The 20,350-nt window shown below is 47.8% G+C and overlaps 1 protein-coding gene across 8 annotated transcripts in view; it reads left to right on the top strand.

The window, feature by feature from the left end:
• Nucleotides 1-20,350, top strand: part of Zfhx3 (zinc finger homeobox 3) — a 246,104-nt gene that overhangs the window by 91,143 nt on the left and 134,611 nt on the right. For all 8 annotated transcript variants that reach the window (XM_087204839.1, XM_087204819.1, XM_087204840.1 and 5 more), the window contains one exon: nt 3,844-4,340. In XM_087204839.1, the coding sequence (XP_087060965.1) occupies nt 3,867-4,340 (474 nt within the window). In that variant the 5' untranslated portion in view covers nt 3,844-3,866. The remainder of the gene's footprint in view (nt 1-3,843; nt 4,341-20,350) is intronic.

The following is a 20,350-nucleotide window of genomic DNA, read 5'->3' as shown; positions in this document are numbered from 1 at the left end:
GGAATGGTTGGGACACCCAACCTTTTGCCTTTCCTGGGCCACACTGAGTGAAGGTGATTTGTCTTGGGCTGCATATAAAATGTACAATGTAGCCCATATATATAAGGAACGTAACTTTTTAAAAAATTATAACACTTAATAAAAAGAGTAAATGGCCCATGAGCTGCAGGTTGGACACCTCAGTGCTAAGGAGGCCAAACCTCACCAGCTTGTAGGTTTTTATTTGTGTGATGTTTCAGTGCTAATTATTGCTGGTAAGTTAACATTTCAAAGCATTCAGTTTATTCTTCCTGGTATGTATTTCACTTTGAATTCATGACTCTTTAATCTTGTTTTCCATTTTGAAATATTAACCTGTTGATCCTTTATTACCAAATGATCTGAAACTGTTTTGCCAACTGGTTAATCTTGGAGGCATAGGGATCGATCCTCTTAATTGTCCTGAGTAAGCCATCCACTCTGGGCGATGGACATCACTGCTCTCAGATGGTTTTTTGTTTGTTGTTAAACCAAAAGGAATTGGAGTATTCCATTCTGGAGATATGAGATAGATCTTACGAGTAAACTAGATGTCATGCGAGTAGAACGAAGATGCAGAAAATGAATGAGTTCAAGTTAGGTGAAAGGCAGGTGTTTTATTTTAACATGGGTAATGAAGACATGAATTGAGAAGTGGAGAAATGTTTTGCTCTTGCACCCAGTATTACCTACTGTCCTGGGTGTTAAGGCAGGTAAAACAAGAAGCAGAAGGATGCATCCCTGTATTCTAGAAGCAACACACTTTATTTCTTAAGGAGAATAGAGTTCTTCTTTAAAAGGACCTTATCCAGATCAGTCAGGAAGGGCCCTTGAGTCTCCACTCTCACCACGACTTGTCATATGAGGTGAGCCTCTGGGGACATCCTGTGCCTTCCCTCGGCCATGAGGTCTGTTGAGACGATGAGAGTTATAGATGCTTTCTGCTGGAAGCCTTAGTGGCTGTGGGGACAGGAAGTGTCCAAAGGACTTAAAATTGAAGTTGGATGACCTCGGGAGAAACTGACATATGCAGATGAGAGGAGCCAGAGCTTTCTGGTCTCTCTGCAGCTGTGCTGATTTTTTTCTTTGGGTCATTTATAAGATGGCTGTAGGTGTTTTTAGATAATACTAGGCTTTGCAGAAGGGGGAAAATGGTTTTTGTGAAATGTATTCCTGCTTACAAAGTTATTGTTCTTATGCTTCCTTTGACAGAACTTTCTCTTTAGTTCTGTCAAACAGGTACTGATCGTGGGTGTTCTTGTTTTCTGGGAGACTTTCAGGACAGGGTTGGCACCCCTTGGTCTGATACAGTGTGGTTGGATTCACTGCTGTTTATAGACTGTACATCACACTGGAGGCCATACGAGCAGCCTCCCAAACATCCCTGTAGACTCTGAAGGTTAGCACAGCACCGAGGAAGGGGTCACTCGGCGGGGGTGGGGGTTCACACCCGTGTGTTTCCCAAGTAGCCAGGCAGCCATGGGGTACTGAGTGAGGCTTACCAGCGCCCCTGCTTCTTCCTTTGGCTCTAGATTGTGGTGTCTAATCCAAATGCATCTCTCAGGATGTGTTTTGAGCAGATGTGCATGCCCAGGGTGTGATCCCAAACCCAGATATCTGGTGGAGCTCAAGACTAGAGACCTGTTAAGTTTAAGTTAGAGGAGCTCCCCTGCTAAGTGCCTGTGCATCAGGTGAGGTGTCTGTACCTAAATTGGATCCTTCTGTGGATGCCGGTGATTCCAGAGCCCTGGAAGTTTCTCCGAGGTATGGTTCTTGATGGGAGTTCTGGCTTCCCTTTCACTGTGGCTTATCTTGCCTCTCTTTGCTTTGTCGTGATTTGCATTTCATTTTCAGAGCTTGGAATAGGAACAGGGACTTATTTCCTCTGCTTGTTCTGAAGACTTCTCATTTTCACTCAGGCATCCAGCAAGTGACAGCCGAATTTCTCTTTAGAGCAATACTGATGTGCCGAGGTTAAATTTAAAAAGTGGGGAAGATTTGATGCTTCAGGTGGTTGGCATCAGAAACAAATATATGTTTGCTCCTTGTCTTACCCTGCGGGCAGTTTCTGCTTTGACTGAACACCGAGTATGTTTTGTGGATGTTGCCTGCCCTTCGTCCCCACTAAGGGATGGAGTTTGTTTTTTTTTCCCCCTCTTTCTGGTTTTCTCTCTTGTCCTAAAAAGAATGTTGTAGTTATGGCTCTTCTCAGCAGGGGAGATGGGAAGAGAGACAACAAGCAGGAAGCCTCCTAAGCCTTCTGGAATGCATGTGCGGAAGATTTCTGTGGCTTGCTAGACTGTCCACAGACTTCAGAAGCAGCCCATCATGGAGCCTGTGCTGAACTTTTCACTTGCGATTCCTCGGATAGTGTAAATAAGAAAATCATTAAAAAAATTCTTTCTTTCATGAGCTACTACCTTGGATTCTAATCATTCATAAAAAAAAAAAAAAAAAAAGTCCCCTCAGCCCAACCATATGTGAAAGGTTAAGTTTAAATATCAGTTGAGGGTTAGGGGCAAACCTAAGTGTGCAGGTATTAGGGGAAAGCAGAAAATAGAAGCTGATCCTCAACTTTCAGTGTGACGGTGTGCTTCTAGGTAACGGAGGGAAGGCTGGTCTTTCCAAGGCTTTCTTGTGACATAAAAAGAGCTTGCTGTATTAATTTCCCACAGGGAAGGCAAGCCCATTCCTGCTTTATGCAGGGCAGTGATGGACTGAAAAAGGACAGGGCTGGAGAGGGAAGAAGTCTTTCTCAGACCCTTTTTAGGGATTGTGAGCTGACCCTCATGGTTCATTGTCCATCTCATTCTGTTTCCCAAAAGCATACCACCTTGGTTCTCTTTGACCTTTTTTGGGCAGAGCTACCATTTGGTTATCTGTTCAGCGGGCTGGGCACTTGGTGGAGGGTCAGCAAGGAGAAGGCTGGACTGCCACCCCAGAGATGCTGCACCCCAATAGGTACACCAGCTCTTACGTGGCTCTGTGTGTGGCTGGCCATGACTGACATAGAGAATGTGATCTGGGGCTGGGGATTTAACTCAGTGGTTCCGCCGCCTGCCTCGAGAATGTGATCTGGCCTGTAGTGGATCTGCATTTCACATGGTGTGGAGGCTCAGAAAAGGGAGGTTAGTGGACAGGTCGGATTTTGACCAGGGTGGGTGTGGTGGAGCAGAGAGATCATTACTGACATTTTTGCTTTAGAGCTGCACAGGTCCAGCATACTCGTTACACATGGCTATCTAAATTGATTACAATTAGAAGTTCAGTTCCTTAGTTGTGCTGCCCATATTTCAAGTGCTCTTTAGCCCCATGTGGCTGGTGACTACTTGGACAGCGGCTGTGGAACTTTTTGCAAAAGTTCTGTTGGTGCTGGCTTCATTGAATCCTGGGCCCGATTTGGATTTGCCATAGAGGCTTTGTGTTGTAGATTGCAGCTGTGCTCATTTCCAGTTTTGGAGGAGTTGGGAGTGTTAGTTTTTGTCTTAGCCAGTGAATGATATTGGTTTCTAACTTTGCTCAGATCCCGAGAAAGGGGATGAATTGAGATCATTCAAAAGGGAGGAATTGAGATCATCACCTTTCCTTTGTGCTTTTTTTTTCCTAAAGAAGGAAAGCACAAAGCCTTCCACAAATCTGAGAATGTTCACAAGAAAGATTCAGTCACCTCAAGTGGACTTTGTTTGTTTTCCAGCTAGCAGAACCTTGCGATACCTGCAGCGTGACCTTGTTCTCCTTGGACCCCGGCTGAGGGTGGAGGAGGGCTGGGTGGTTCCTGGGCTGTGAGCCTGTCCTCTCATGCTCCTCTTCTGTCCTTCCCCACAGTGGGCGGTGAGATCCCCCTAGACATGCGCCTCGGGGGCGGGCAGCTGGTGTCGGAGGAGCTGATGAACCTGGGCGAGAGCTTCATCCAGACCAACGACCCGTCCCTGAAGCTCTTCCAGTGCGCTGTCTGCAACAAGTTCACGACGGACAACCTGGACATGCTGGGGCTGCACATGAACGTGGAGCGCAGCCTTGCGGAGGACGAGTGGAAGGCCGTGATGGGGGACTCGTACCAGTGTAAGCTCTGCCGCTACAACACCCAGCTCAAGGCCAACTTCCAGCTGCACTGCAAGACGGACAAGCATGTGCAGAAGTACCAGCTGGTGGCCCACATCAAAGAGGGCGGCAAGGCCAACGAGTGGAGGCTCAAGTGTGTGGCCATCGGCAACCCCGTGCACCTCAAGTGCAATGCCTGCGACTATTACACGAACAGCCTGGAGAAGCTGCGGCTGCACACGGTCAACTCCAGGCACGAGGCCAGCCTGAAGCTGTACAAGGTAAGAAGAGCTGGCTCCTCACTGCCGGGCGCTGTCTCTGCACTGAGTTGCTTGGGTACCTGAGGGGTGGGGGAGGACTGGGGAGGGGCCGTTAGTCCCTGACATTTTCCTGCTGGCAGCTGTGTAGGGACCCAAGGCTGAAGGGGTGTTGGCATCACTCCCGATGAAGCCGAGATGTGGCAGTGGCTTCACCTGGTGGCTGAGGTTCTTGTTTTGGGGTGCCCCGTTTGGGGGTGCAGACTTAGTTTATAGCAGCTGGGTACCATCCCCTTTTGACCTTGACTCTCTTTGTAGTTGGCTTTTTCCTTACTCACCACACCTTCCGTGATTCTGTGTCTCCCTCAGGGTCTTGTTCTCCTTTTCCACCCTTCATATCTCTTTTCAGTTTCTTTCTCCTGGATGCCCCTGGTGTGGCTCATCCAGCTGACACCAAGCACCTTCTGCAGGGCAGGCCCTCTTCTAGGCATGTGCCTTCCATCAGGGCATACAACAACACCCCTGCCAGTGTCGCCACCTCACAGAGCTTCCTTCCTTCGGGGGAGATAGGTGATAAACACCAGGAATAAATTATATGGCAGGCTGCAAGGAGGTCCGTGGTGTCGGGGAAAATAGGGTCAAGTAAGGGGCCCTTGGTTCTTTGTTCCTGTACCTTTTATGTTTATGTCTCTTTGTCTTCCTTCTGCTGATCTGATCTTTCCCTGTTTCCAGGTCTCTCCTATCCTCCTCCTCCCCTCTGCCCGCTGACCCCTTCTTTCCTTTCCACCCCTGCTCTCAAGCCCCTGCCCCAGCCCTTCTCTCAGCTTCTAGGTAGGTGGTGACGGAGGGAGGTGCTCCGGATACTGTAAATAGTCCTTTCACTCTCACCGCACCGCAGGATTGCTCCAGACGTTTCTATTGATTTTCAGTGGACTTAAAGCCTCACCTTTTTCTCTAATCATCCCATAATGGCTTTAGTATGAACAATCAGGTACAAATCGCCATAAATCTCCTCCGCCTCATTCCACCTACCTTCCACTCCCTTATTTTCTCTTTCCATTTCCCTCGCTGTTATTATTAGTCTCTTTCTCCTTTCCCACCGTTTCTCCCATCTTTGGGCCAACCAGTGTTTAGTGTTTTCAGATCCCGAGCTAATGCAATCCCCTCCGTACCCATGGTAATTTTAGATGGAGACTCCACCTAAGGAAGAGTTCTGATCCTTTGCCCATGTTCATCTCTGCCAGGTGACTATAATTCATTTTACAGTTGCTTGTTTCCAGGGTGGTGGGAGGCTTGTGTGCCAGGGATGAGAAAATATTTTAGGGGAACAAGGAGGATGCAAGAATGAGGTAGCGAGGACAGAATGTTCTGGAAGTGACTGCTCATCCACTTACAATGCACTGAGGAAGGTCTGGACACCGAGCAGCCAACGCCTGTATTTTGAGTGAGCAAGAATCTTGCTGGAGTGGGTTAGCTTTGTGCCACCATTGGAAGAAAATTCTCTTTGCAGTCAGTTTAAATTGGAGGTCTGAACTGGCCACAGGATGGTGCCCATGTGATCAAGAAAACCTGATGGAAAAACCGGTGGAAAAAGAATTTCCAAAGGACCCAACTGAGTAAAATTTGTACAAAGGACTCAGGGTGGCCATTGAAGGTTGCTTGCCACTTTGATGCAGGGTCCTTTAGAGGAGGCTTGAAGCTGGCCACTTCCATCTGAGGGAACAATTGGCATTTAGATTATAAAATGCCCGTGGTGGTAACTAACTCTGCACTGCATCCGCCACATGGCAGTCTTGACTGTGAGTGTACCAGGCCTGGCTTCTGAAGGGCCTGGAACTGGGCAAGTTCACTGACAGTAACGTTCCCCCCAGGCCCCCAAACTACATCCCTGGGTCACACCTGGAGAGTTAGGGTCAAGTGTTTTTGGGGAATGGGGTGGAATATGAGGGAGGTAATTGCTTTGTGTGTTTCTCCACTACCAACTCTGGTTGCCTATCCTCCTTGGCTTCAGTATGTTCAGTACTGGGGAACGAACCCAAGCCTTCCCACTGAGCTACATCCCCAGCCTTTTAACAAAATTATCATGTTTTGAGATAAAGTCTTACCGTGTTGCTAGTTATCTAAGGTGAGCTCGAATTTGTGATTCTCCTGCCTCCGCCTCCCAGAGTGCTGGGATTACTTGTTGTTGTTGTTGTTGTTAAGGTGGTGGATAGGACACTGCTGTCCTGAGTGTTGGGATACAGGGTAGAAGGTGAGACCCCGAGGCCAGAGGAGAGGTCCCTCTGTCTGGCAGGTCCCTAGGGGCGAGCAGCTTCTGAGTGAGATTCAGGATAGAGTTCCCTGCATCAGGAGCCAAAGGTCATCAGTATGGCCTTGTTAGTCCTTGGGTAATGAATGTCCCTCTGTTCCTTGAGGCTCCGCCAGGGGTGGGGAGCTCTCCCACCCATTCCTGGATCACACAGGATTATCATTCCAGTGCTGGGCCTGAGCCCGTTTCTCCCTCTGTGACTAAAATAAAACTTCTCTTGTCACCGGGGTCTTCCTCTCTCCCCAGGTTTCCTGAGCCCCTCGATTCGGGGTGGGGTTTGGAGGTGGCTCAAGAGTCGTCACTTTTTCTCGAGGCCCTGGTGTGGCCTGTAGTAAATGGAGATTGATTGCATGTTATTTTTCCTCTTGCTAATGTAATCCATTAGCTCGGCACATGCATAATCAGTTTAGAGCACAGTTAACTGGATGTAATCGAGTTCTTTACTGTCTGCTAGAGAAACCGCTCCAGATGCCGCTGACCTGGGGAGGGCACGGCGATTCTCACAGCCCACATACACACCCCTGCCCTGCCTCCCACTCCCTCCACACCCTGTCCCGCTTGTGGATAATTGTTCATGATTGGCCAGGGAGACCCCCGAAGTTGCTTTCTACTGCCCCCACGGAGGAGGCTTCCCAGGAGGCCTCCTGTCCTCCCCCTTTCAGAAGAAGTCTCACCCCTCTCCTCCCCTCCCCTGCCCTTCACGCTGGAGAAGACAGAGCCTTGGTCTCAGGAGATATCAGTACTGATGTGGCTTCCCGGTTTGTCATTTGACCCCACTCCAGTGCAGCTTCACTGTCCTTGGTGCCTTAAATGCTATTACAGGTTGCACATCCCTAATCTGAAAATCCGAAATCTGAAACTTTTTTGAGCCCTTAATATGATCCCACAGGTGGAAAACTCCATGTGATGTATCATAGTCTAAACACAGGCTCACCAGCAATAGTACAGGTGCATGTCTGTAATCCCAGCTATTCTGGAGGCTGAGGCAGGAGGACTGCATTCAAGGCCAATGTGGGCAGTTTAATGAGACCCTGTCTCAAAATTTAAAAATAAAAAGGGCTGGGACTGTAGCTCAGTAGTAGAGCATTCTTGGGTTCCATCCCCAGTACTACAAAACCAAAAAACATAAGTGCACTAAAAATATTTTATAAAATTACTTTCAGACTGTGTGTAAGGTATGTATGAAGGATAAATTTATTTTGATTTTAGATCTAGGTTTCATCCTCAAGATACTCATTATGTATATGGAGATAGTCCAGAGTCAGAAAAAAAAATTCCAAGTCCAAAACATTGCTGGGTCCCACACATTTCAAGTAAGGGATCCCCAACCTGTACATACGGTTCTGTGTTAGGACGGAACTTCTGGAGGCATGGGGTGATTTTATCCAGACATGAGATGGTTTGCTAATCGGCAAAAGTCTGCTGATATTATTTCTGTTGCCTAAAATTGTCCAGTTTTGATTATTGCATCATGCCAGCTTTTAAAATGAGGATGATAGTCATGTCTTCTTCCTCCCCACCTCCTGGGAGAAGAGGGGGAAAGGCCAGAGAGCTGAAGCATCAGATGGAAGTCTGTTTCCTTTCCTTGTGACCCCAGGGGACTTCTGCACTGTGTTCTTGATGGAATTCCTTGGGGATTCTTTTGGTTGGGGTCCAGCCCCGGGGTCCCACATCCACATCCGTGGGGCACTGATCTCCAGGGCTCTAGGGCAGCTTTGAAACCAGGTTGTCAGTTTCTGTGTTTAAGGATGCGACTGGGCTGGAAAGGAGGCTGTGATGGGCAAAGTGCGTGTCTCTCATCACAGCTGAGCTCCAAGGCCTCAGTTCCACATCTTTCTGCGTCCATGGGTAGCTTGCCCCTTCCCATCTTGCCACCCCCTCCACCTAGAGGTGTGGGGTGCCCTCAGCTGTCTTGATGAGAGGAGTAGCTGGTACCAACCGATGCCTGCCCCACCCCCACTCTCTTCCCAGGTCAGCTCGTGGGAGAGATCCTGGGTCTGTGGGCCATGGGGTGGGTGGCACTGTTGTGGCCTGTCCATGATGACCTTGCCTTCGTGGCTATGTGGCATCAGTCATGAGCTGAGATTTGTGGTCTTTTGGGTTGGGGGAGGGCTGCAGAAAGACTCTTGGAAATCTGTGCACACCTGTCAGCCATCAGAATCTGGTTTTTCTTTGATGTCTTTCTTCACCTGCGAGTCATGGGAATGGAAATCCATCACCTTTAGCAGATAGATTAAGACCCCACCAGGATCCATTACTCAAACAGTTCCCAGCTGAGGTGCCTTTGATTAGGCCAAGACCCAAGGTTGCATGGTCCTCTTAAATTATACTCCAAGAGGATTGTCTACCACGCTTCGGGTCTGGGCCGTGTGTGAGCGGCATTGGGCTGGCAAGGCAAACAGAGGAGAAGCCAGTGTCCTAAGTTACCTTTACTTGGCTTAGAGTAGGAGGCAGAGTAAGGCACCGATTTATTAAAACACAGAGCCAAATTCTGCAGATAGTAGACTTTTATCCCTGCTGTCCTCTGAGGAGTCTGCTGTGCAGAAGGAGGTACGAGGCTCTCCATGGGACTTGGCATTACTTATTTAAACACCTCGCTTCTTTCCCTGATGCATCAGAAGCTCGCTGGGGCCCAGTCTCCCAGTGGGGCCATAAAATTGTTGTATGGTGGATGGGCAAATCAAGACGGTGAACATTCAGATGATGCTTTGGTTCGAAATCTGCATTCTTCATCTCCTTAATGGTGCACTGGGGGGGCTCTGGGGTGCAGGAAGACAGCTGCACACTTCATTCCTGAAGTGGAGACTGCGGCCTTTGTCTAGCCCAGACAGGGAAGCTCATAAATCCTCTGGGGAGCCCCATCCTCCAGCCCCTGCTCCCTCCCGTGCCCTTCACCCCAGGGTGGCTGTGTGCAGGTGTCACCTGGTTTCCATCGTGACTCTGGAGCCGGGTTTCTTCCAACCTTGTTTTCTCATTAGGGAGACTCTTTTGGGTTTGTTTCAGTGCATACTTCCGCTGCCTTCTTCCCCTACTTTGGTGCCTTCAACCAGAAATGAAAAGGGGGGAGGTTTTTCCCAAGGTGATTTAGAAGGTGTGAAAGGCCAGATGTGTTGGTAAATTTTAGCACATTTAGCCTTTGCTTTCTCCGGAGCAACTGGGGCTCTGAAGTCCCTTTCCCTTGCTGGATGGCTGGGGCTCCTTGCCGATGGCTTGTGCTGTGGAAAGTTGGTAACTTGCTGTGGAGGTTCCTTGCCTTTTTTTCTGGCCACAAGTGTCCCACCCACCTTCACCTGAACCTGCCCACCTCAGGTGTTACTTCATCCATTCAGCTGAGGATGGAAGGTGCAAGCGTTGGCTGGGTCACGCTGGCTGGGGCATGGCGCACGCCCTCAGGTCAGGAAGGTAGGGCCACTGTTACCTTTTGGCTCCACACCTTAGACTCCACATAATGGAAGTGAAATTGTATTAGATATTGTTTTTTTGAGTCCTGCACTTAATATGCCACTTGTTGAAAAACCAGTTCTACAACCATTGACCAGAGCCCTTCTCTTCTTTTTTTCTAAATGCAAAGTATATTTGTTCTGTTCTCTCTGTCTCTCTCTCTCCTTTCCTTCCCCTCGAATCCTTTCATAGACAGTAAAACACAGATTAGACCCATTAGAATATTACTGTGTTCTTAATTTTTTGTACATAGTTAGCATTATGTTTACCCCAAGTGTAAGCTAATAAAATGTGGATTGCTTATTTTTGGTGGTTAAAGTAATATGAGTCATACATGTTCATTCAAAATCCAGGATAAGAGAAAATGACTATCAGCTTAAGCATACCACACAGTGGTGCGTTTTTATTTTATCTTTATATGTGACTTAAGAATTTTACAAAACTCGAATGATAGCATGTATAATTATACTCAAGACCTCTTAAAGTATCTTTGTGTACTTTTTTCAGTAACTGTTAAATTGAAAGACTTTTTCTACTCTGACCTCACTCTCCAAAAGCAAGCCATTGTTATATTTTGCTTGTATTCTTCTGGGCTTCTTTCTGTGCTGCTGTACAAATGTGTGTGCGTTTGCATATGTGTAGGTGTGCTTAAAACTCTATGGATGCATGCTGTGCATTCAGCTTTGTCATGTAACTTTTTATCATGAGAATCATTTTAGGTCAGCATGTACAGTATAGATCTGAATTATTTTTTAATGGCTGCATAGTATTCTGTGCATTAACTTGCTTATTGGTGTACATTGAAGTTATTGTCACTGTTATGATATTACTAATAATGAGTTAGGAAATACTATCCTGCTGTCCCAGAAGGGGATTGTACTGCCCATTAGTCCCTCAGAAGAGTGAAAACTGTTTCATTCCCTCATGGCAGAGGGTGCCAGCCCCACACAGTGGCCAGCACCGTATTGTTATTTTCTGTCTTCATCGTCAGATAGACAACATTGGTCTGCCATGAATCTTTTTAATTATTAGATAAGGTGAGCATTTTTTTTCAAGTATTTATTTGCCATTTGCATTTTTCGTGGCTTTCCTGTTTATAGCCTTTGCCTGTTAGTTTCCTTGGTTTGTTCCTTTTTCTAATCCTTGCTTATCTGAGAGCCTGCAATCCTTGATGTACTATGCACGCTGCAATAGTTTCTCCTGTTCTTTCACCAGCTTTAATTTTGCTTATGGCACATTTTGATAAACAGATAACTTTACATTTTATGCAGTCTAGTTTGTCAATCTGTGTGGTTCTAACTTTTCTTTTTTCACAGGGAGGCCCTCTCTTTGCCAAGATATATCTGTCATTTACTAGCTGCTTTACATATATTAACTGATTGCATCTCTGTTATTTTGCCTCATTTCAAGTGAGGACCCTGAGGCCCAGAGGGGTTACAGGCCACAAGCTAGGGAGCATCGTAGGACTCTGTTCATGCTCAGGCAAGTGACACTGCTTCATTGATTTCTTCAGCAACCCCCTGCCCCCACCTTTTATCCATGAGGAGTGTATTTTGTGTATGGGAGTCTGAGGCAGGAGGATTGCCATGTTCAAGGCCAGCCTGGGCAACTTAGCAAGACTCTCTATATAAATAAAAATTTTTTAATAAGTCTTAGTATGTAGCTTGCATAGCATGAGTGAGGGCATGAATTCAATCTCCAGCTCTGCAACACACTCACACGCACGTGCACGCACGCACACACACACAATAGTGGTCTTTATCAGAGGGGTGGAGAGGAAGAAGGGGCAAAAAGGCCAGTTCTCTTTTCAGACATTTAAATTCTTGGGTATTAGGTGTCAGCCTCTCTCTCGCCTTTTCTTGTTTCTCTCTGGCATATTCCCCCAGAAAGGAGTTTGTTGAACTCACTGCCTTCATCAAATCCTCTGGGATGAGGGATTTTCTAAAAGAAGCAGGGGCTTTGAACAGGGACCAAGTTGTGTTCTGGTACGAGAGTGGAACTGTGGATCTCACCATTCACCTTTTAGAAAGGGACTGGGAACAAGCCCCAAGAGTCCTGGAAGCTCTCTCCCCTGAAGCTTGCATCGCAGCAGCATGTGGAGAGCGTGACCGTGTCTCCTGTTTCCAGTACAGTTCTCAGGGGCTATTGCAAGTCTCCTTTTGGGTTCCAAAGGTGTACCCTGGGCTCCAGGCTGAGGAGCAAGGGGGTCTAATTACACAAGCTCTAATAACTGCTGCTTTGTTAGAATACTTGAGAGCCTCCCCTCGCCAATCCTCAAGTTAAAACTTTCTGGAACTTTCAGCTCCGTGCACCCCACTCCCACCTGTGGGAATTCTTTGCGCCCACAACACCTGCCTCCTCAGGGGCAGCCTGTGGCCCTTAGAGTTTTGCTGTGGATGGTGTGTTGCGTTTGAGAGTAAGTCTGTGTTGGGCTGGTTCGCAGCAAACCCGGCCAGCGGGAGAGCCTGTGGGGCAGGTGCTGCACAAGGGGCAGAAGCGTGAACCCATTTTGAATCCTCTCGACTTGCTGAGGACTTGGACTCAAAGGGCACATTTGAATACATATAGTTCCAACAGGTGTTTCTGGTTTTTTTGTTTTGAAAGGGAAATTGTAAGGGAACAATTAGGCATTGTCAAGAACACTGTCAGGAAAAGGCAAGAGTTTTTAAATAATTACATAGTATACCTGAACCACGTTCTTTCTTCTGTTTTAAACATAACTCGAAACTATAAATACTATTTAAGTGTAGGTTGGGAAAGGCTGTTCATATGAAAACCATTTTGGTGTAGTACTACGTAATTTTATACTTCCATAAAATTAGATTTCCAGCACTTTGGGGTGTGGGTGTGTGTGTGTGTGTGTGTGTGTGTGTGTGTGTGTGTGTGTGTGTAGCAAACAGGATGTCAGATGAAAGTTTAAAATGTTTAGAGACCTGAATTCTGTCACTTGCAGAAGAGATGGAGACGACTGAAGACCTCAAGATGAGGGTGGTGACCCTTGAGTGGCAGTGCTCCTGCACTGGCCACAGGGCTGGGTTGCTCATTATAGCAAATAAGAACGTGGAGCATGCAGTTAAATGTAAATTTCACATGAAATTTCAGATGGATTCAGTGTATGTCCCGTAACGTGTACATATGTATCTGAAATCCACATTTAAGTGGGCATCCTGTATTTTACTTGGCAAATCTGTCTCTGGAGGGTGAAGAAATTCTTTCGAGGTGACCTGCCAGCAGGCTCTGTAGGAATCCAAGGAAAGATAAGTGGCTTCCTTGTTTGAAGAACTTCTCTTGCCCCCACCCCAGTGGTTCCCAACAAAAGAAGAAAATGACAAACACCTCTAGTGACGATTTCCAGTTTTTGTTATTTATAGAAAACTGTCAAACCAGATTTTCACATTTTCTACATGGAATAAAATGCTTTTTCCTATCATGAAAACTGAAAATTTCTCCAGTGCTATTCAATTTAAAATTTCAATAGTTTCCTCTCACTGTTTCCCGTTATTGAGATGTTTGGGGGGAGGGGCACGGCAGCATGCTCAGTTCTGTCTTCCCCAGCTTTGCCAACCACGTTACTGCGCTTGCGCAAACCAGGCCTCCTCAGGCTCCTCCTGTTGTTGTTCAGGTGTTAAAAAACCACCACTCTTGAGTGTTGGTCATTGTCCGTGGAGGACCCAGTGCCTGCAGTGCATATTTTGCTAAGAAGAAAGACAGAGAAGAATTGGACTGGGAGTGCTCGTCAAGAATGATTAGGAACCTTCTCTAGGGCCTGCCTCCTCCGCCTGTAAAAGGCAAACTCTTGTGAGGAGGTTAGAAGTGTTTATCTACCAGTGATATTTGATCTGTAACTGTTAATGAGTAGGGCAGGTGTCCAGACTCGGGATGGGGCCTCCAAAGCATTTCTGGTCTCTTAGGTCAACAGTTGTTCTGACATTTTCTTTGCCAGGACGGCCTGTGCATTGGAATGATGGCAGGGACTGCTCATCCTTTGCTGGCCCTTTGGCGTCTGCCTGCTTCCTCTGTCTGGCTACAGGCTCCTGCTCAGGGAGGCCTTGTTAGGCCTTTGTAGTCACTTCTGAGCTGACCTCTGTGGCTTCCCCTGGGTGACACCTGTCACTCAGGTTCTGTGATAGAAAGTGCCCTCACCTGGTCCCGGGATCTGCCTTCCTGTTGATCCATACCTCAGCCCTGAAGGCCCAAGCTCACCAGAGCCTAGGGTCTCTCTGACTGCTCCCCGGTGGAGCCTCTGAGAAACAAATACATGGGGGAGGAATTTCTTCCCGTGGGGTCTGCACCACTTCCCAAGCGCCATCTTTGTGCCAAGCCCTGGAGTAGGATTTGTGCAGATGGGGCTCCTGGGTCAGTAGCCTGTTATCTGAAAGCCTCTGTGTTTGGGAACTCTTTGTTAGCAGCTTGTGCTGGGAGGCCGAGTCCCCGCCCTTCTGCATACTCTCAGTAATGGGTACCCTGGCCCTGCACACTGTTCCCTGTCTTCCTTTCGTATTCATGAGAACCCTCATTTGGTTGGAAAGGTGGGGAGACAAGCAGGTGTCAGGTGTGTGAGCTCCTGAATTAGACACTGTGGCTGGGGACACAAGTGTCCCCCAGAGGATCACTCTAGCAGAGTCTGCTCCTCCGAGGCCGTTTTCAGCGCAGTCTTCCAGAACGTGCTGTGCCTCCTAGTGTGTTTCCCCTCCATTCCCATCCCCCTTATTTTCTAAAATAATTAAAGATAAAGGAGCTCAGGGCGCATTCCTTGGCTCTTGTAGTTGGCACAGCCAAGTGGCGTTGGTCCCGGGGCTGTGATTTCCTCGCTGTCCTAGACATTAGTCAGCGAGTATGACTCCAAAGCCAGCTGTGGTTTAGGAAGCACCGTGGGAGTGCTTTGGCTGGCTACCCCTGTTTGTGTCTGTTTGTTCACTTTCTGGTGCTCGGATTAGGCTCTGGCCATTTTTATTATTATTTCTTTACCCAGACTTGGTTCCCATTAGCGATGGCTGCAGCTGTCTGCGTAGGAAAACCAAATGGCTTCTCTGGGGACCAGAGTCCTGACCTCTGTCCATTCTCAGAGTACGGCATCCTCCTTTGAATCCGGACCCTGCACTCTCCTCCTCCATCATCCTGCTGCCATTCGTGGCTCTGAGCTTTTGCCGCACTGTGACTCAGGCATCTGGGTTTGCCCAGTCTTTACACTGTCCATAACTTTCCTCTCGGGTGTCCCAGCTCCCAAAAGGCCCCAAAAGTTCTCCAGAAACTCCCTCTCCCTTCTTACTTGTCTCCCCACGCAAAGTCAGATGCTTTTCTGCCCTCCCTGGCCTGCTCTTCATTCCTCTTGGAGTGTGGCATTTAAAGTCTCACCTGGGGAGGGTTCTGACAGCAGCAACAAAGCCCCAGTCCACGGTGGGGGTGTGTGTGTGTGCTAATTACACGGCTAATTAATCCAACATGTCATTTTAAATGCTCATTTCTTTTGAGATTCAGTTGCACGTGTCCCACATTCCTTAGATAGGCTCTAGGTCTCATTGGAAAAATGTCTTTCTGATCAGACTCTAAGAAATACCATATTTCTTTTTGGTTTTTTTTTTGGTACCGGGGATCGAACTTGGGACCTTGCGCTTGTGAGGCAGGTGCCAGAACCACTGAGCTGAATCCCCGGCCCAGAAATAGCATGTTTCTTTAGGCCTTCTTTAGGCTCCGCTGACCCATCCATGTTTTCCCATAAAGTCTCTCTAGCGCTGTGGCCACAGCCAGTTTCTGCGCCCTGAGCTTATGTAGTACCACTTGACATTGGGCTGATTTCTGCCTCGGTACCAGCATGTTTCACCCCATGGCTTGCTGGTAAGCCTCTGAAGATTATGGGGTGCTCGTGGAGGTTACGGGTGCCATCAGCACTGTGGGTGCCTATGGAGGATACAGAGCAAGTAGACTCTGGTGAGTGTTCTCTTCCTTCCCTTGCCGTCATCCTGTCTTTACTGGAAGCAAATTTGTTTGTGAGGAAAGTAGCTGAGGAGTGTTTCAAAGGTGCCTTTTGACAGCGACGGTTATGAGGAACAGGATGCCAGTGATGTTCGTGTCGCTGAACAGCTCATGCCTGGGACAGAAAGGTTCTTGGAGACAGAGGAGGTGGGTTGGGAGGCAGGAGGGAGCTGGCATTTTGGCTGCTTCCCTCCTCAGTGCTGGACTGGAACAAAGGGATAGGTGAGCATGTTTCTGCAGGAGGTACAAGAGTGGGTCGGGCTGCAGATGGTGGCTGGGGACCTGAAGCAGTCTGCCTGTACCTGAGGAGGTCAGCTGGTCCTCTGGGCTTGATGGCATCTGCCCAAGGCTGTAGTGACCGAGTTCTCTCTGGCCAGCTACTCCTTGCCCTCGTCACCCTGAAAGTGAACTTGTGATGTCTCTGTCACTGGATGAGGGAGTGACATTTTGCCATCGAGGTCACCAGCACTGCCAAATCCCCTCTGCATTCTGATCCCTTGCGACCTTTGCTCCAGGGCCCCTTCTTTTCTCTGCAGGTTTCCTTTCTGTTACTGGACAGTAGTAGGCAGCAGGAACCCCCAGGGCATGGCCAGCGCCCCCACCCCCACCCCCTTTTCTAACCTAGGAGCCTCCCTAAGTCACCCAGTGGTTTTGAGCATCATCTACCTTCTGATGACACCTGAGGCTTTGTCCGTAGCCCTGACTGCTGCCCATATCCAGCTCCCTGCTGGATGTTTGCATTGGAATTGTCTCATAAATGATCTCTCAGCTTAGCATGGCCCAGAGAGGACCCTAAATGACTGTCGCCACTAAACTACTTTCTCTCCTGGACTCCCCGCGTCTCAGTCAGGGCCCAGTCTACCTGTGGTCTACCATTTGCTGAAACCCAGAAGCTATGAACACTTAGTGGGCAGCTCTTTTGCTCCATGCAGCCCATCTGTCAACTCATACTATCAGCTCTCCCTTCGAGACTGGTTTCCGCCACCTTCCCCTGCAAGCCCCCCTCAGCCCTCACTGCCTTAGCGCTCTCCCTGCTTTTTCTCTTGCTCCTTACAACCCCCTCTCCACTGAGTGATTTTATGGAGAGGAAAATCAGGCCATGCCATGCCCTTGCAAAGACCCAACAATGGCTTTCTGTCCCATTTACGATAAAAGCCAGATGTTTTGCTGTGGTTTACAAACCTCTGTGGGATCTGTGTTACTTCCACCATGCTGACCTCATCTTATAATCCTCTCCTCTTTACCTAATACACATTAGCCACACTGGCTTTCTTACTATTCAGTGTGTCAAGCTTGTACCTGCCACAGGCCCTCTGCACCTGCCGTTCTACTGTGTGGAATGCACTTCTCTGACCTTGACAGTCAGCTCAGATTATAGTCAGTCCTTAAAGAGGCCTTTTCTGACCACTCACTCTCAAGTAGCTATGTCATCACTTACTAGCATTTACTTCTTTGCATCAATAGTCATTAGTTATTTTTGTTCATTTACTTTTTGGTCTACCAAGATTGCAGGGACCATGGTTACCCTTTTATCGTGGGGTTTCTAGTGCTAACACAGTTTCTGACAGCAGCCCAGTGAGTATTTACTGAATGACAGAGCACCAGCAGAATGTGCCCTGCTTGCTTGCCTACCCTCCAGTCTGGTCCAGCAGCCCTGTCTCAGCACTTGATTTTTCCTAATTCTGTGTACAAAAGCAGATGTCAGAATAAACTGGATGTTTCGTGTGCACCAGGGCATCCCAGAGCTATCTGTCGCGTGTCTTTGTCATGACTTTTACACAGAGCTCCACTCCTGTATTGACTGCTGAGAAACAGCCCCACAAGACTGGGCAGCTCGTGTCAGAGCACTTTGAAAGTGCACATGTGCAGCTGACCTTGGCTCACGCTCCGAAAATTCTGCCACCCCCAATCATTTTGTTGTCCTCACAGCTGTTCCTGTCTGCCTGGCAGTCTCTTAAGGACACATTGCCTTTTTAGTTCATGGTGTGGTTCACATTTCTCCGCTGCTCAGTGTGAGACCCTTAACAGGAACCGCTTACTCTCTTCCAGCTTTGCATCCTTGTGTCTTGTGGATGTTAGGTAGACTTGGCAGCAAGTGTCACCTGATGATTTGATTTTAAAAGGTGGAACTTTTTATCTGTGTTTTGTATTGGAGATTGAACCCAAGGCCTTCACAACGAGCTACATCCCCAGCCCTTTGTATTTTATTTTGAGACGGTCTGGCTAAGTTGCCCAAGCTAGGTTTGAACTTGTTATCTCTCTGCATCAGCTTCCCAGGGTCCAGGGAGTATAGGTGTGCATCGCTGTGCCCGCCTAGAAGATGGAATCTTAAACCTAGGAATTTAAAGATTGGCTTCCGTCCCGAGAAAGCTAATCCTTATGGTCCTATAGAGCAGTGATGGCGAACCTTTTAGAACTTTCAATAATGAAAACAGCCCCACTGTGGCACTCGTGCCGTAAGTTCGTCACCACTGCCATAGAGTCTCCTCTGCTCTGCCCATTCCCTCCTCCTTGGGCAAGTGTCTGTGTCTAAATGATGCTTCCTTAGTCCCAAATCTGCCACTCGCCTGTGCTCAGAAGCATGCTTGACAGTGGAACATAGTCCCAGTAACAGGGGAGCCCCATTCTGTTTCTGCCCCCTGCCCCTCTATTCATGCCACACCTCTTTGAGCACTTTCTGTGAGCAGAATAATTTACTGGTTCTCTGGGCAGTGGCTTTTAAACTTTGTTGCCTTTGATGCTAAAAGAAATACAATTTTCACTGGCCACCTATCACATACATATCATAGTTATTTTGTATATACGATTGAAAGAAATTGTGTGCACAATGACTTCATCCTTCCTCTATGTGCTACAGTTGGATACTTTGTGTTCTACTTTAGCCTGTTGTGTTTTACAGTGGATTCCATGATCCCTCAGTCCCTGAGCTTTACAGAAATGTGCCAGCCCAGCCTAACCCTTCAAGGTCTGGTTTCGCTTTCGGACAGCCTTCCCGAGAGCCACTGCACTAATGGGTCATGATACCATTTGCACAAAACCTTGCCACGTAGGCTGCAAAGAGTTACCATTGAGTAAGAGCCACTGCTGTGAGTGCACTTGCTGTCCTTCTGGACAGGGAGGTGGAGGGAGAGAGAAACTGCACCCAGTTATGTCAGAAGAGGGCCGGGGAGGCTGGAGCCTGAGAAGAGAGTAACCTCATAGATGTGTGAGCTGCTGCGCAGAGCTGGGCAGAGGACAAAGACATGTTTGTCCTTCTATGTACCAAACCTGAAGCCATCTTCCTAATCTGATTGTAGTACCCAGTGCTTCCGCTCATGCCTGTGTGGTTAACAGAACCTTGAAATGAAAATCAGTGGTGAGCTAAGCATTCCACTGGAGTTTCAGCCTTTTTGGTGTTTGGCTAGTGAGGAAGCCTGGTCTGGTCTTCTGTTAAAAATAGTAAAAATGCTACACAGTAAAAACCCAACAAACAATTATTAAACTACAGCACTTGCTGGAGTGTCTGAAGAAGGGTAGAAGGTATGTGGAATACAACAGTGAGGCACACCGATGGCTGGATGAGGACATAGGTAAAGACGTCCCGCAAAGCATTGCTTTTAACTTCTGGATAGTGGAGATGTTAATGTCTACCATATGATTTTTTCAGCTTCTCCCTACTTTTGAAAATTTTCTTAATGTAGGGCTAAAACACCCAAACCTAATGGTTAGGCATCCCTACCACCACCACACGGAAACTTCGCGTTTGTTGGGAGGTCCCCCCACATCTGCTGTCCTCCTCTCTCTCCCCACTTTCCTGCTGCACAGACAGGGCACTATCATCCGGCATGTCTCCGAGCACAGGGCCCAGATGTGTTATTTCTATTTTTGCAAACAAGGGCATGCATTTTACTGGAAGCAGAGCCCTCAAACTACGCAGGAAGGGCAGTGGAAGGCACGCTGACTGCTCTTGGCCCTTCAAGAGGTATTTGGATGCCCATGAGTTGCCAGCTTCCAAGCCTAAATTCTCACTTGTGCCTAATTTTGGTAACATAAGCGAAATATGGGTGTGTTGATGCTTGTCAGGAGGCTCTGTTTTATTTTTGCTTCTTGTTAAATAAATAGCAGCAGATTGACTCTTTGCCACTTGAAAGGTATCTGGATGCCTGTTCAATGCCAGGCATTTGGCAAGTAGGATGCAGAGTAGAAAACTGCAGTATTGGATCCTGAAGCACCGTCTCACAGGGAACCTGGGTAGTTTCTGGGGTTTTAAAGAGGGAGAAATTCCCTGGTGTTGGGCTGTCTGGGACATACATCACCTAATCCCTCTGTGTTC

This window comes from Heterocephalus glaber, unplaced genomic scaffold (genome assembly GCF_053883595.1).
Source record: "Heterocephalus glaber isolate CG9 unplaced genomic scaffold, H.glaber_assembly_v1.0 deba00000071, whole genome shotgun sequence".
NCBI lineage: Eukaryota > Metazoa > Chordata > Mammalia > Rodentia > Bathyergidae > Heterocephalus > Heterocephalus glaber.
This window is presented reverse-complemented; position numbering and strand designations above follow the sequence as displayed.